At 49.7% G+C, this 17500-nt stretch overlaps 1 protein-coding gene across 1 annotated transcript in view; it reads left to right on the top strand.

The window, feature by feature from the left end:
- Nucleotides 1-7151: 7151 nt before the first annotated feature.
- wnk1b (WNK lysine deficient protein kinase 1b) overlaps nt 7152-17500 on the top strand; it is a 58413-nt gene continuing 48064 nt past the window's right edge. The window contains exons 1-2 of the mRNA XM_062482638.1: nt 7152-8064; nt 9270-10710. Of these exons, the coding sequence (XP_062338622.1) occupies nt 9898-10710 (813 nt within the window). The 5' untranslated portion in view covers nt 7152-8064; nt 9270-9897. The remainder of the gene's footprint in view (nt 8065-9269; nt 10711-17500) is intronic.

The raw sequence follows: 17500 nt of genomic DNA, 5'->3' as shown, positions 1-17500 counted from the left end.
TCCTGATGGAGATCATATTATTTTTCTATGTATCACATGTACAAAAACTCTGCTTAACTCCCATCGCTGCAGATCATGACATCTGGTAGCTGTACGTTAACAGAGTTGAGACTACTAGCGTCAGTTAGCGACAGGCAGCTGTTTACAGGTCCAGCACAAGCTGGTTAGACAGTAAGGCACTGGGGGTGGCTGAGGAGAGACGCTGTCTTCAGGCATTGACGGCGAAGGTCTCTGTCAACATCGAACCCAAACACACACATAAACTATGTCATCTATACATCTATGTGTCCGTCTATGCACATGCTGTATATATACAGTAGATGTACATAGAAAGAAGGAGAGGTTGAGAAAGACAGAAAGAGAAAGAGAGAGAAGGAGAGGCAGTAGAAAGACGCACACAGTGTGTGATAACTCCCTGTCTCCACATCCCCGGTATTAGTAACCACTTGCTCTATTTATCAAAGGGTACATTAGAAACTGAGTCTGGACTTAGCAGCTGGGGCCTAATTGATATTTGATGGATGTTGTGAGCGCTGCTCTGCCCAGAATAGAGAGAGATGGGGAGAAGAAGATGCCTCACCCCGCATCCCTCTGTGATCCTCCTCTCACAGAGAGCTGCCACATACCGCACCACCACGACAGGTCAGCAGCCGGTACTACCCTGCATCAGACCACGACAAGAGCACGGACGGAGAGAGAGGAAGGGATGGAGAGGGAGAAAGAAAGAAGAGAGGAGGAGAAAGAGAGAGATAGAGAGATAGAGAGAAAGAGGGAGAAGAGAGAAGGAGAAAGAGAGAGAAGAAAGAAAGAGAAAGAGAGAGAGAAAAGATAAGGAGAACGAGAGAGAAGAGATAAGGAGAAAGAGAGAAAGAGAGAGAGAGATAAAGAGAAAGCGAGAGAGAGTGAGAGGTCCCCCTGTCATAAGCAGCAGCAGCAGTAATGAGGCAGGTACTGACCTGGGATCCTGTGGTAGGCATGTTGTGGAGGACAGTGAGCTGCAGGTCAGAGTGTCTTCGGTCCCCCCTGTCTTCCCGTGTCTCACTCCTGCCCAGGCCCAGCATAGAGAGAGAGCGTGGCCACGCTGTTAGGTTGGCATGGACGGGTTTGAAGAAAACTCGCTCGGGGCACCAGGCAAGGACAGCCAGACAAACAAATGTCTTATTCAGTTTCCTGCACCCCCCCCCTCCCCCTCTCCCCTCACCCCATTCAGCCCTAGGAGCATGGAAACGTAGAAATAGAGCGAGACAGACACAGCTATCACTGGCACGGGAGGACAACCGGGCAAACAAACGCCTATGTACTCAGCAGACCTCAGTAGTTACATTTACTGGATCTATCCAGCCAGGGTCAGTGTCAGTACCTCCGGACTGCAACCATCTATTGGGCGTCATTGTGCCTGGATTAGCTTTGCTAAGGTAGCTCCCAAACTGTGTTTGGTTGGCAAATACACACGTGCTATTTCTACTCAGTGTCAACCCTGGACTGCTCAGAGATTCACCAGCCATCACACCAGAATACTGCTAGCCACCAACCACAAGCACGCTGTACCTGAGAAGATAGGCGTTATTCTTCATAGTCAGACCTGAATTAACTCTTGATGTAATACTCTTATAGAAGGTGACTTGTTTCACTAAAATTGCCCTTGTGGTCCAGTTTCACTGGTTTCCATCTAAGCTTGAGCAAGAGATTTCAGTATTTGCAATTAGTATTTGATTCAGAAATAGTCACAGACGTTCCAGGAAAGTGGGACAGGTCAGAGGGACAGATGTGGAACGCACCACGTTCCTGAAAACTGCTCAGTCAACTCCAACGAGGGATTTTCTTGAAAGCAGTGAATCAACAATCTCACGGCCCACCGCCTTTGCATTCTAAGACTTTCAACAACAAAAAACAAAGACCTACATAAAGATGGCAGCGCTGACAGGTGCATTAGTAAAATTTCAGAGGGACGGAGCGTTGCGACACACTTGTGTCAGTCGGGTAAATATGGGGGCTTTGGGTCTGTGTAATAAAGGTGGCGGTGTTTTGTTAATGATCAATGTGTAGCTCTTGACAGCTGGTCGAAACACAAACACACACACACACACAAGCACACACACACACAAACACTCTCCTACATGCATATCATGTGAGAGGGGAGCATTGAGGCTGAACTAGCAGCTCAGGTTGGTGACAGTACAGACAGTACAGCAACATCAGGCTGCTGAACATCAAACAGCGCCAAACCTGACTAGGAAATCCACAACTTAATTAAATTTGACGAAGTACAGCCATGACTGTCACCGGTTATCCCCCTCTCCCCCCCCTCAAAATAATCCGTTTGCGTGACTTTGAAGACACACACTCTCCGTGTCACCTGTCAGCTGAGCTTATCCTCAGACCGGTCCAGTCACAGTGTGTACCTGTTCAGAGACACACGCAAGGAGCCCGGATAATAGCAGTGTGACTGACAGCTGCAGCTCCAGTTATTGTAGCCCAGCCCAGGAAGAGGCCCCCTACACAATAGACAAGAAACTCTTGATGTCTCCCCCTGTCTCGCTCGAAGCACAGTTGGAATGTTCGGCTCAGCGGTAAGAAGAGAGGGAGGAGGGAGGGAGGGAAGGAGAGAGAGGGGGATAGAAGGAAGGAGGAGGGAGGGGGGATAGAAGGACAGAGGGAAGGAGAGGAAGGAGGGAGGGAGAGTGGGAAGGAGAGAGACGAGGGAGGGGGATAGAAGGAGGGAGGAGGGAGGGGGGATAGAAGGACAGAGGGAAGGAGAGGAAGGAGGGAGGGAGAGAGGGAAGGAGAGAGACGAGGGAGGGGGATAGAAGGAAGGAGGAGGGAGGGGGGATAGAAGGACAGAGGGAAGGAGAGGAAGGAGGGAGGGAGAGAGGGAAGGAGAGAGACGAGGGAGGGGGATAGAAGGAGGGAGGAGGGAGGGGGGATAGAGGGACAGAGGGAAGGAGAGAGACGAGGGAGGGGGATAGAAGGAGGGAGGGGGGATAGAAGGACAGAGGGAAGGAGAGGAAGGAGGGAGGGAGAGAGGGAAGGAGAGAGACGAGGGAGGGGGATAGAAGGAGGGAGAGAGGACTGACTGAGTCCTTTCAGGAGCAGAACGCTCAGTCAAGTCAATCAAACAAGTGTGTGTGTGTCTGTGTGTGTGTGTGTGTGTGTGTGTGTGTGCAGGTTTGAGGCTAGGACTCCTCAGCCTGCTTGAGACCAACAGAGACCCTCACTGTGTCCTGCCAGGGAACACGCCGAGATTACTGTAGGCTCTCAGGAGGAAAACACTCCACCTCTCTTCTTGGAAAAAGAAAAACTGAAGGTAATGGGGAAGAGGCCCTGGATAACTAGCCTCATATCCTCCCTGATAGCTGGAAGACTTTGGGGCTTCTAGCAGCTGATTAAAGACTTAAGGGCTGTTGTATTTCCAACCAGTCTGAAGATCAACTGTCAGTGGTCCTCTGACATTAGGTAAGAGGGAGGGTTTTTACCTCCACACAGTGACAAAATAATGTCATCCAAATGTCACCTCGCAGTTATGTCACTTGGCAGTTACTTTCATGCAAATTACCTCGCAAAACAGCGAGCACATTCAGCTGAATGTGTTTTTGTGCATGTATCCAAGCACAATTGCCATAGTTACAACCAAGCCTGTTGTCCTGCTTGAAAACCAAGCCACGTAGGACAATGAAACTACTGTTTTGGACCAATCACATGGCCAGCTGCAGATGTGCCATTGAGTCAATCTATCACAGGCCAGGAACAGCCCCTGGTGGAACCGTGTGAGTCATGGGGTCAGAGGTCAGGTACCGGACAGTGCCAGTCACCCATTCACAAGACTCCACATTAAAAAAAAGCCTGTATGTGCCAACCTGGCATCGTCATGACAACTGGCTTCCCCTGGAGCCACTGTGTATCACTGTGGAGGTATTGTCGGTGGGCACGAGGCGCTATGGATAATGTTGTCAGTGTGTGTGCTTGAGAGAGTTCTGTGTGTTTGTGTATGTGTGTTAGTGTGTGTGTGTGTGCATTTCTATAGGTATTAACGTGCGGTGTGTGTGACATCCGTTAAGGGTCGGCATGCAAATGCGTGCAAACGTACAGTACATGTGTGAAGGATGTCATTGTTCCACATGCCTGCTCCGCTTGTCTCCCGCCTCCGGCACACAGACAAAACATGCCTGACCTCGCTCTCCTCGCTCAGCCGTCCACTGGTACAGCACGTTCCGTCCTCGCCACGGCGACCTGTACGGTACGTTCCGTCCTCGCCACGGCGACCTGTACGGCACGTTCCGTCCTCGCCACGGCGACCTATATGGCACAGCCATACGTCCTCTTCCACAGGGCGTTCCCTCCATGCTCACACCTGTCAAGGACCAGTCAGCGAAAGATGCCAAAGGTAGGAGCCCAAAAACAAGGCACAATACAAGTGATTGCAAGACTCTGCTGTGGTTAATCCCCCGGGGCATTACGATAAACAATAGAGTAACAGTGTGTGCTCTAGTTGTGTGAATGTGTCTTGCTTCTTTCTTCTTCTTTTTTTTTTATCGGCAGGTACTTACAACAGATCCAGTCAATCAATCATGGGTGTTTGCTTTTGGTAGAGACTCGACAGGGAGGACTTTGAAGTGGGTTTGTTACATGACTCACAGGAGCTGTTCTAACTTCCTCTGGGCTCACTGGGTGAGATGCGTGCAAAACCTGCATTGCACGCCATGCAAAAGAAGCATTAAGTGTTTTATATTATCTTCTTGGCACAAATATTTAGTTCTGGAGGGAGGTGTGTGAGGGTCTGGAGACAGGGGATCCTAACAAATGAGACTGGATGTATGCCTGCTAGTGGAGCTGTTCTTCTGGGAAAGGAATGGTACACAGGCCTGCTAGTATGGAGGAATGGTACACAGGCCTGCTAGTATGGAGGAATGGTACACAGGCCTGCTAGTATGGAGGAATGGTACACAGGCCTGCTAGTATGGAGGAATGGTACACAGGCCTGCTAGTATGGAGGAATGGTACACAGGCCTGCTAGTATGGAGGAATGGTACACAGGCCTGCTAGTATGGAGGAATGGTACACAGGCCTGCTAGTATGGAGGAATGGTACACAGGCCTGCTAGTATGGAGGAATGGTACACAGGCCTGCTAGTATGGAGGAATGGTACACAGGCCTGCTAGTATGGAGGAATGGTACACAGGCCTGCTAGTATGGAGGAATGGTACACAGGCCTGCTAGTATGGAGGAATGGTACACAGGCCTGCTAGTATGGAGGAATGGTACACAGGCCTGCTAGTATGGAGGAATGGTACACAGGCCTGCTAGTATGGAGGAATGGTACACAGGCCTGCTAGTATGGAGGAATGGTACACAGGCCTGCTAGTATGGAGGAATGGTACACAGGCCTGCTAGTATGGAGGAATGGTACACAGGCCTGCTAGTATGGAGGAATGGTACACAGGCCTGCTAGTATGGAGGAATGGGTGGCTGCTTCGTATCGCTGACAGTACACACACACACAACACACACACACACACACACACACAACACACACTTACTGACACACATACATACACAGGAGTGGAAAGCAACAGGAGACATTGTCTGACCTACAGCTTTGAGGAACAGAAGTACACGAACACACACATACACACACACACACGCCTATTCTCACACACTCTTATTCACACACACACACGTTCACACACACACTGTGCACACTCAGGGTCAGGTCAACAAGAGATGTTCTTTTCTGTGGGATCAGAGGCTAGAATTCGACACTTGCAGCTCATGACAGAAGTGTGATATATAGATATACCTGCTGTGCTGTTTCTAAGCAGGCCTTTTCTGCTTTTGAAGAGTGGCTGCTACAATTATTCTGTCAAAAAAATAATTACCACACTAGAGTAAACACAGTCTAATTTAGTTTAATTGCTTAACAATTCGTAGCCAGAAAAAGCATGCACACGTGCAGAAAATGTTTCCCATGTAAAAATACTGCTGCCCCATGAGATTGGTGTTGGGGGGCCAATTTACCTGGGCCTCATCTCTGACCCCTGCTGGAGGAAGGAGGTACTGCACAGAGCTCCACAGTGGGGAACTTGAAATCCTGCAATTGCAACATGAGTGCTTTAGCAAGAGATCCCCTTAACAGTAACCAACTAGCGAAAAGCATACTTCTCTCGCGGACTTCCTAATCCTTAATGACTATATTGGATTAAACGAGAACAGATCCTGGGCTAAGTATCTACTTACCTGATGTTGATTTGGTGTATGTGTAAAGCACGGTGCCCCTGAGTACACTGTACCGGCCTGTGAATTCTACCTCACAGCTGGAAGCCGTGTGGCAGTAGTGGGTGTCGTTGCTTCACGCATGGTGCAAAAAGAAACGGCTGTAGCTAACACGTGCTAAACAGGGTGGTAGGGGGGTGGTGGGGGCGAGGGTGTATGAAATAATAAACAAAATGGAGCGTGCGTTTTATGGTATTTTGATAATGTAACCAGCAGGTGCGCTGAGAAAATACTGACACGTCCAAACCCACAGGAGCAACGTGACGTCATCAGAGCCAATAGCAGGCCTGTATTATTCAGACTTCAGGCCCTAAACAAATAAAACCAAAAATAAAAGTGTGTAGAGAGAGAGAGATAGAGAGAGAGAGAGAGAGACAAGGGGGGGGGGGGTGGATTACAGCGACAATAACTGATGACAGTCCAGTTGCTTAACGCTTTCTTAGTTTAGTTTAGAGGAGCTGTTCATGCTCGCCGGTGGAAGCAGCTTCTACTGTGCGTCGGAACTGCAAGACTTTTCGGAGGAGAACGCGAATGGGGAAATCACCTGCTGTTTGACACAACACCTTAACACTGCAGCTATGGTATGCAGCATTTGTGCTCCAGAAGTGAATAGTAGCTGGGTCAGCCTCTGGCTCTGGCCCGCAAAACCAATTGCCTGCATATAGGCTATGTCATTAAGTTTTTTTGTTCACTGCCTCTCACAATCAAGTCTGTCCTTGTTTTCCTTGTGTTAATAACTTAAACTACTATATCTACAGGATATTTAACTCCGAGACTTTGTAAATAAAAAAAGTAACAAAACATATCAGGTTAAACTCGCAGCCAGATGTACTGAGAATGAGCGAGCGTGGATTGGGGTTTGGGGGGCGGGGCTCAACGATTTACAGTGCGGATAAAAGTGTGTAATTCGTTGCTTTCTTATTTAGCGCTGGCACACCCTCGTTGTTAACCAAAATATGGATGCTCTAGATCGATGTAGCTATACTATCTCTAATGCTATCTCAACTTCGGGACACTGGTTCACCGTCCGTGCAGCCTTGCATGCATGAAAGCCCCCACCACTCTATGCCCAGTCCTCCAGACCTTTCGGTGACGAGAGCTCCGCGTCAGAACTCGGTTGGAAGAAGATAGCAAAGCGAGACACGGCAGACGGTCTTCATCAAATGTGACGGACATCTGTAGATGAAGCGAGCCAGCGTAAACAGCTGTATGTTTAGCGACGCAAAACAGCGGTGTTACTACATGGGACTGTGAACTACGACTTTTTGTTGTTGTTGTTACATTCTAACCTGGTGTCATCGCCTGCTGCTGTCGGATATTGAATGGGCTCAGTAACGTCGAGTCATAGGTTTAACTGGAATAACTAACAACGGTGGATTTGCAACAGCAGCCTTATCCGGTCAAGTAACCGTATGGAGGTGGACTAAAGACGGGTCATACGAACTGAAACAAGGTTAAGACCTTTGAGGTATTAGTACAGTATGATATCGCAATCGGAAGGCTAGCCACACAGCTTTGAGAAGTACACATACGACACTGCCGATATCGAACTTGGCTGTGTGGCTAAAAGAATTCTGCGTGCTGTCCCCACTGCGCTAGAAAGCTGTCTTCGGCTAAGACGCAGTGTTGCTGTGGAATGTAGATTCATTTTGCATCCTTATCAAGTGAAATGTAATCGTTCCCGACCATCGGTTTGGATCATTTTTATGAAGACCGGTTTCAGAGGACCTTAAAGGGTATATTTTGTCTCGTTTGACTTGATCAAAGTCGAGAAGTATAACCACGATGATGCAAAAGGTAACATTATTTATGAATCGACCGACCCATTGTTGTCAGATAGTTCGATCGAAAGCACGTTAACTTTTATACGTAGCGAAACAGGCCATTAAGCGATGTAGCTACGTAGGTAGCTAACATTAGCAAGCTAGTTCACATCTCTTTTTTCATGTTATGAACTGTCTACACTTGTAGCTCGCTGTTGCTACATCTGAATGATCATTATACTTGAAAAGCATGCACGGTTGTTACTCCGTATTTGCATCGGCTGACTTGGCAATATTACATGTCATACACATTTAAATATAGCTATGTGACGCTATGTTATTAATCTCAAGTGTGTTAAACCAGGGGAGGTCTACAGCATAACTGTTAGAATTATGGTATTTAGCAATTCATATTTTAAAAGTCTTTCCGTGCACGAGTTCTACATCATCAGTGCTGCACGAGCGTCGCCAAGACTACGTTGTGTTCACTTTAACAAGGTTGTCTGTCCGTTTACAGCTATACTGACAAACTGAACGTCAAATATGTTCACCATGAGTTTTCTCACCCAATGTTATGTGTTTAGATTTTTGTTTGGTTGAAAACGGAAAAAGACCCAAGTTACAGCGCGGAAATGTGGGCTATCCCTCTAGCTAGCAAATAGCTAAGCTAACTAGCTCGAGAAACGAAGTGGACCAGGCCACACGCAGGCGCGCACAGCTGTCCTGTCTGCACTGGATGTCATTTTCCACAACATTGTTACTTGCATTCAATAGGTAAAGTGCGGAATCTAACAGTCACTACAAGTTGAAAATGTCACACTGTAAAATATCAAGTGTCTGAATTTGTTTACGTGACACGTGAATAAATAATTGTTAAAGATAAAGCATCAATTTTGATAGTATATCTCTTCGATTTTTAGCATTCAGACTAGCTAGGAATCGTGACCGATGAAAGTCTACTCTTAGGCTTGAGTTAATGATCAAAAAGTGTGGCTTGTAAATTCAACCTCTCCTCCACCGCAGCTCGTGCTGCTGACTGGCATGACTGTGACCCCTAGCTCAACAAAGCTGGCGGTCTAAATTTGGACAATGTGCAAACTCACTCACTTACTCACTCACTCATACATTCTCTCACCCTTGCTCTCTTTATCTCCCTCATTCTGTCTTCACCCCCCCCCCCAGACCCTTCCTCCTCCCCTCTCTGACTCTCAAACTCATTATCCTTCTCCTGTGTTCCAGTGAGAGGGGCCCTGGCAGGAGCTGGAGCCAACCGAAAGGTTTCGACCCCTCCACCCCCGCCCCGAGAACAGTCCTTCCAGGCACCTGCAGGCCCTGGGCCTTGCCCACTGGTGGTCCCCTATGCTCCAGGACAGCTCTCCCCACATGTCTGCAGGATGGATGGTGTGGCTCTGACGCTCCCCTCGTGTCGTCCTCCGCGCTCGCTGACCCGCCACTGCTTCTTGTTCTTTTCCATCTATAAAAGAACACCCCCTCTAAGCCCCGCCCCAGAGCGCTGTAAATATACTAACTGTTGTTAAAAGACTCCTTAGGAAAACGACAACAACGCAAACTGTAAAAAAAGAAAAAAGAAAAAGAAGTGGCCTCTATTGCAAACTCCTCAGAGATTTTATTTTGCATACCCATATATCTATATTTTTTTCCCCTACCTCTGGAGTTTGTGTGTGTAAGCACTTGTCCCTTCACAACAACAAGAGAGAGAGAGTTAGAGAGGGAAAAAAAGAAGACTTTGTTGAGGAGGTTTACACGTACGGTTCGTTATCTCTCACTGTAATTTATTTCTACGAGTTCATATTTTTTATTTTAAGCGCTGAAACCCTCTTAAATCGAAACAAAACAAACAGCAAAGATGTCGGAAAACCCCAACGGCAAGGTTGTGACTTTTCTGGCCCCTCCCTCGCCCAAGAATGTGAACGGGGGCAGCTCTGACACCCTCATGGTGGATAAATTAACCCCTGAGGTCCGACGCCGGCGCCACACCATGGACCGGGACTCCAAGACCGCCGAGCACCGCTTCTTCAGACGCAGTGTGATCTGCGACTCCAACGCCACGGCCCTGGACCTGCCCAGCCAGGCGGTCATCCTCACCTCCCCGATCGACTGCGAACCTGCCAGCCCTCCATCAGGCCCCGCGCCGCAGGCCGCCCAGGGGAGCCTGGCGGTGCCTCCGCCCAGCCTGGTGGTGTCGAAGGTGGCCGAGAGGCAGGCTGAGTCTGGGGGCGGTGAAGGTGGAGGAACCACCACCAGCTGTAGCAGTGTGGGGAGCAGTGTCGAAGGGGTGGTGGTGCTGGAGACCGGTCACAAAGCGTTGGATGTCAGCGACAGAGAAGGGGAGACGGAGGACGACGCCGGTGCGGCGGCCAGGCCGAAGGAGGACGTGTCGGACGGGAAGGTGCCCGCGGGGGAGAGCAGCGTGGCGTCGGAGGAGGAGCGAGAGGAGAGGGAGAGAGGGGCGGCGAAGGCTCGCGCGGAAGCGGAACAGAGGGAGGCGGAGAAGAAGGTGCAGGAGGACATCGAGGAGGTGGAGACCAAAGCCGTGGGCACGTCGCCCGACGGGCGCTTTCTCAAGTTTGACATTGAGATCGGACGGGGCTCCTTTAAGACGGTCTACAAGGGTCTGGACACGGAGACCACGGTGGAGGTGGCCTGGTGTGAACTGCAGGTAAGACCCGCTGTTCTCTCTCCTTTCGGCACCCTGGCTGCTTCTGAGGACGGGTCGACCCAGAAACTGCTTTTCTAGGTCAGGTGTTTGCTGACCTTGTTGTAGGATTGTTGGGGTTTTTTTCCACTGCTGGTCCATCGGAAGTTATAGTGGGGAAACCGGAACTCTAGATGTGTCATTTCAGGAATGAAGGGTGTATGTGTGTGAACGGATGTAATGTGGTGTCTGCCGTCTCAGAAGAGAGCTCGTGAGGTGGTAGGTGAGATTCTGTCAGAGAGACCATGTGGGTACCGTAAGACTGGCTGGCAGGAAGTTGTTTCGACACTCAAGGCTGTTGTTGCAAACTTTGTGGTGATGGTTCCCATACCGCCTAATATGGGTGGGGGGGGGGTGGGGGTGGGGGTGGGGGGGCGGGCGGGCGGGCAAGTTTTAAATTTATTTAGAAAGTTTTGTGTTTAGTGCTTGGTCATACGACTGTGGATAATAACCCAATGGATGGCTCGGAATTCTAATGCCCCCACTCGCGTGGAACAGCTTGTTGCCTTGGTAATTAGCTCACTAGGTCACTCACAACAATGTCAGATGCCCGATATTATCAGAGAGTTTGTGATCAGCACCTCATTCACTTCTCAGCGGGCCCTGAGATATGAATCAGGACTGTATCCTGGTTTCTACAGAACTGTGATGGTTGAGAAGCGGGAAGGCTGGCAGATGAGCTTGTTAGCTTGTTGAAAGGAAACAACAATAGTTCACAGGTGCGACTGAGGGGGGATTGGTGGACTAATGAAACTCACAAGCTACTCAATTACCTCTCTCTCTTTCTCTATCTCTCTCTCTTTTTGAATCCTTTCTCCAGCATCACGAGATGTTTTTTTTGATCTCTATTCCCAGGAGCTGAAATCAACTTTGTGTTTTTCTAAGAGAGAGCTGGTTTGTGACCGGGGTCTGGACTTCCCCAGACAGTACAGACCACTCTGCCCTGTCACAAAAACAACAACAACAGGAACTTCAGGCTTAATCCACACAGTCTATTCACATCTCTGCAACTAAGTATGTAGTCACTGCTAGCTCGTGGGACTGACTCGTCCTACCATCATCTGCCTGTCTAGCTTGACAGCTGCTGGTGGAGGAATTACTCATATCTATAAAGATTTACGAGTTACATCAACTTGTCAAAGCGTATTTTAGCCATAGGCAATCAGGGCTAAAATGAGCCCTGTTATGCTAGATACCATTGGACTAAGATGTTTCGCGTGTCTAACCTGACTGTCTGAGCTCTCTCTACCTTTTCACTTGTAACCAAGGGAGACGAGTAAGGTGGCATGCACAGGCACGGACACACTAACCACACGCACAGACTACGTGTGTGTGTGTGTGTGTTTGTAGCAGTGTGACAGCTGAAAGTTAGTAGCGTCTGTAACCGGGAGTGAGTGAGTGTGTGTGTGTGTGTGTGTGTGTGTGTGTGTGAGTAAGGAGGTAAAGGGAGTTAGGCCTGATAAAGGTGGCATGCATTCCCCTTGAGAACATCCAGAGCACACAGCATCAGATGTAGCGTGATAGATGGGGGGGATGAATGGAGCAGGGAGGGCAGGAGGAGAGGAGGGGGAAGGTCAGGGGTCAAAGGGCAGGGGGTTGGGGTGGGTGCTGGAAGGGGTTTGGCTTGCTACTGCCAATGTTTGCCTTTCGACAAAGAGAGAGAGAGAATGGAAGGGGAAATGAAAGGGAGGAGGAGGAGGGCTGGGAATAAGGTTAAATAATGAGGAGAGGGAAGCAGGAAGGAGGAGACACAATCAGTCGAGGAATCTGGAGCGTCGGATCACAAAAAGAGATGAAACTGTCTCTTTATTTGAGTCTCCGTTGTTGGTTTGTGTATGTGTGTACACGTTTGTGTTGGCGTGTTAAACGCAGGCCGATTATCAGCACGCACCCCTCTCAGTCCTGGAGAAGCCATGGGCCCTGTCTCTCCCGAGAGGCTACTACACCAGGATGGGTCGTCGTGATTTGGGGGGGGCTGAGAATGAAGGATTGGAGCGATGATTTTGTGGTTTGAGGTGTTTCTGAAAAGGGGAGTTGGTTGTGTTTTCAAGTACCAATCATTCATGGTAGATGCTTGGTAATAGATTGAGGCTGATCAAATCTGTGGATTGGCTATTTCAGAGTGAGCATGTTCTAACCAAATCTACCCTTTTCTATAAACCATGCTCTAAATATTTCCCCACACTAGTTCTTACTTTCAACTTGTGTGTGTTTAATGAGTACACATGGTTGTGTGTGTGTACTTACGCTAGGAAATCGCAAGCAGCTGTGGGGAACATCCATTCACTTATTTATGAAGCTTTCAGCCGATGAGCTCAACTTTTAATTATAGAAACTTCATAGAACATGGATGCCCTAAATGGTTGAGGTGTTTCCAGTATAATCCAGAAGGCAAATGTATCTGCAGAAAGTAACCTTCATAGCGTTATAGACTTTTGTGTCTGCTTTTTGTCCAACTTTTTTGTGTGAGGTTTTTTTGTTTCATCCTGCAAATTCTGGAAGGTGATGGTAGCTTCAAACCCCTCCTCCTCTTCCTCCTCTCCCTTCACTGGTCACTGTGAGGGATGAAGTGAGTTGACAGGGTCTAAGATGACACCATAATGGCCTCCTACGCGCACACACGCACACACACACGCACACACGCACACAAGACGTCAGCCCCTTATGACAAAAAGCATACCATAACTTTTGTTTTCCATCCAGTGGAATTCTAATGGTCGAGAGGACATGCCTCTATAGGTTAAATCTGTGCTCTCTCTTTTCTTTTCTTGATTTCCACTCACCCTCGCTCCCTGCTTTCTATCTCGCTCTATTCCTCTCCGCAGGGGTACGGCGCCGCTCCCAGTGACGGGTGCTTGCTCTTGCTCTCCTTCTTTGCTCCCTCTCTTCCCCCTCTCTTTCTCACTCTCCTCTCTCTCTCTCCCTCTCTCCCCCTCTCTTTCTCCACTCTCCTCTCTCTCTCTCTCTTCTCTCCCCCTCTCTTTCTCCACTCTCCTCTCTCTTTCGCCACTCTCCTCTCTCTCTCTCTCTCTCTCTCTCTCTCTCTCTCTCTCTCTCTCTCTCTCTCTCTCTCTCTCTCTCTCTCTCTCTCTCTCTCTCTCTCTCTCTCTCTCTCTCTCTCTCTCTACCTGCTCTCTCTCTACCCGCTCTCTCTACTCTCTCTCTCTCTCTCTCTCTCTCTACCTGTTCTCTCTCTCTCTCTCTCTCTCCCTCTCTACCTGTTCTCTCCCTCTCTCTCTCTCTCTCTCTCTGGAGCCAAATCCAGTTCTAAGATGTCATAGGGAGGACAGCAAGTGGAAACAGGACAGTGTTATTGTAGCTCACTGGACTAGACCTGTAAACTCTGAACAGTTTGGAACCAGGCACATTCTTCTCTTTGGCTCTTTCTAAAGCTTCTTTTTTAAATCTCTTGCTCACAACCTGTTAAAACACTCTCACTGGCACATGCACTCTCTCCCTTCACCCTTTTTGTCTTCACACACTCTCCTGTCCCCCAATTACATGTGTTTCTTGGCAGTGGTACCAGGGTTGTGTGCCCTTGTGTTTGGACTGAGGGAGGGAGGGAATGAGAAAGTGGGAGTGCTCTTATGTAGTCTCTTATAACAGGCTGTCAATCTCCACTTCCGCTTGGCTCATCCTGCCTCCCCCATACTGACCTGGAGACCTTGAGGAGGAAGGAACCAAACTGTAGCCTGCTTTACATACAGGCCTGCCTGTGTGGTAGAGAGGGCCTACAGCCCCAGAGCCCCAGGCCTGTTAGCTTTCAGTCAGAGCGGGAGGAAGACTAAAGCAAGCCTTCATTTGCAAACTAGGCCTGTGCTATTTTTCTTCCGTGTGGGAGAGAGAGAGAGAGAGAAACCTGACAGACAATGATGTAAATCTACTCTGCATGTTTGGTCCACAGCAGTGACGCAACAATGATTGTCAGTTTACTGTCGTTTTGTCACCCCCCCCCCCCCCATCTTTCTCTTGTCAGATTTGCATTTAGCATCCAGCTGTGAATCAGAGGTGTTCTGTTTTTTGGATTTTTCTGTGCTACGCTTATAAGCCTGTCTTAGGCTGGCTGGGCTGGGGCTGTGGAGGCCTTGGGTTAGGCTGTGGAGGAGGTTGTGGCTGGGGGTGAATCCAGGACAAGAGAGTGCGTCAAACATATGCTTGAAGACTTACTGAGGAAAGCATGACGACCCAGAACAGTCTGTCTGTCTTTCGCTCTCTCTCTCGCTCTCTCTCGCTCTCTCTCTATCTCTCTGGCTTGCTTTTTCTCTGTGTTTCCATCCACACAACCCATCAATTTCATCAACATCTCAAATAGATAACTGATAACAGTTTCCTCTGTGTGTGCTCTATCACGCCTGCCCTCTCTCTCTCTCGCTCTGTCTCTCGCTCTCTCTCGCACTCTCTCCCGCTCTCTCTCGCTCTCTCTTTCTCTCTCTCTCTCTGTGTCTCTCTCTCTCTCTCTCTCTCTGTCTCTCTCTCTCTCTTTCTCTCTCTGTGTCTCTCTCTCTCTGTCTCTCTCTCTCTCTCCACGTCAGACACGATCCAGCCCACTCTAAGATGCTCTTCATGCAGCCGTTAGGCGCCGTGTTCTGCTTAAAGCCACAATCTGCAAGATTCATTTCCAGTGGAAAGTGCAGACTCCCTCTCACATACCGACATCGATATCCTGAAATTCAGCTCGCACAGAACTGAGTGTTACGGCGGACTGATCATGGTGGATTGTGGGTGTTGTGGTATATGGATGATGGTGGATAGCGGTTATAGGGCTGGATCATTCCTCCTGGTGTGGACGTGGCTGACCCAGGAACTGCCCACATTCCCCATCACTTCAAATCAGCTGGGGCGGATTACGAACAGGGCCAATTCAGGGCCTCTCCACTTATCTACCCTCCCTTAACTGTGACCCCTCCCACCCCCTCCTCTACCCTATGTGACCGTCATACAGTGAAGGGGCAGCTGGAGCTCTGACCATCCTGCTCTGAAGCTGATGTGTGGTCTAAGATGTGGAGACAGACAGACATAAGACCCAGTCAGGCCCAGCCAGTCCTTCCCCGCCCCCCAGCCCAAACTCTCTCAGCTCTCCCACTCCTCCCCCTGCTTACTCAAGTCCGGACTAGTCCCACCCAGTCCCTCCTTCCTCCTAGCCCAGTTTGGCTGTTTCTCCTCCTCTTCTTGTGCCTAGCACGTTCAGGGCTAGCCTGGGTTCTCCTGTCCCAGCCAGGACTAGCCTAGCCAGGACTAGCCTAGCAGTCCTAGCCCAGCCAGGACTCCTTTGTCCCCAGAGTCAGGTGGGCTACGAGCCAACATAAAGCAGGTCAGCCAGCTCTGGAAGAATGTGTCATCCCCTGTAGATTTCCATGCCGGCGGGGTGTGGAGTAGGGGAGGGGGGGGGGGGGGGGGGGGGATGGGGGGAGTGTGAGGAGAAGGGGAGAGGGGGGGGGGGGAGGGGGTGTGAGGAGAAGGGGAGAGAGCTCTTCTAGTCTGGCTCTGTCAGCCAAGTCATGTCTCCTTTTCCTCGTCTCCTCCTCTCCTCCCTCCTCCTCTCTTCCCCTCAGAGTGATCTATAGCATGTGATGCCATAATGCTCTGTTCTTCTCCAGGTCTGGAAGTAAAAGCAGGGTTGGGCTCTCTCGCTGTTCCCTTCGTCCATGCCCTCCTCTCCCTCGTTCCCCCTCTCCCTGCTCTGACCATTCTCAGGTAGATTATGTGGGCTAAAGGTCAGTAGTGATGGGAAGGCAGTAAATTCCTCATGTTTCACTCCGCCCTTCCTCACTTACACGCCCCCCCTCCCCATTCTTCTTTCTCTTTACTTTGCTCTCTTCAATCTGTCTGCTCTCTCTTTCTCACACACTCTTTCTTGCCTCTCCCAGTCTTACCCCCACCCTCTCCCCCCCCCCTCCCCCCTCATCCCCGTCCCACACCCTCTCCCCCCTCTTCCCCCCCCTCCCCCATCACCTTCATCATCCGGGCTCATCGTTGGATTGTGTCTCACTGATCATCGCTAAGACCTTTTTCTGGAAGTTTTTCTTCTGGAGCTGTTCTCTTGGGTCCCTGTGGGGCCAGAGTGTGTTTCTGATTAGCGCAAAAGAGGATTATAAAGCCAGTTAAACAATACTGACATTGTCAGTAGTAGTATCACTTCCTCTGAACGAGCTTGGCTGTTGGCTGTCTGCTCTCCACAGGACGGCCCTGTTTCTCCTGATCTGGGATCTGTTTCCATTCCTAATCACACCCCTAACTGTCAGACAGGTGAAATATAAACTGACCCTGGCCATGATCTAGGGCAACTTTACACCACTCCACTTACATTAGGCTTTAGATCTTCACCCTCACACAAACACACACACACAAACAAACACATACCCTTTCACATACACATACACATCCTCTTTCAATCTCTCTCTCCCTATTTCAGTCTCTCTCTCTTTCTGTCACGTGCCTCTGGTGTAGCTCCACTGCATGCACCCTGTGGTGAAACCTAACCCAGGCCCTCTCTCTGCCCTGACGGGGTGGTGACTGATCAGCAGTCGGCTCCATGGTGGTCCAGCCAGACCCCAGCAGGGCTTGTGGGCCTGCCCAGCCAACGAGCCTCAATCTGAGGCTGGAGACCAGAGACAGGAGACTGGAGGATTGGCCTGAGATCTCAAGGATGAAGTAAAAGGGCAGCACCTGCCCCCCTGCAAGGCTGTCTGTGTGGATGAGAGCAGGGCAGAGAGGTGGGGTGCATTGGCAAGAGCTGGATCTTCATCTGAGCTTG

The sequence above is a fragment of the Osmerus eperlanus genome, chromosome 17 (genome assembly GCF_963692335.1).
Source record: "Osmerus eperlanus chromosome 17, fOsmEpe2.1, whole genome shotgun sequence".
NCBI classification, from domain to species: domain Eukaryota; kingdom Metazoa; phylum Chordata; class Actinopteri; order Osmeriformes; family Osmeridae; genus Osmerus; species Osmerus eperlanus.
Note: the sequence above shows the minus strand (reverse complement) of the source record. Positions and strands in the feature narration are given on the sequence as shown.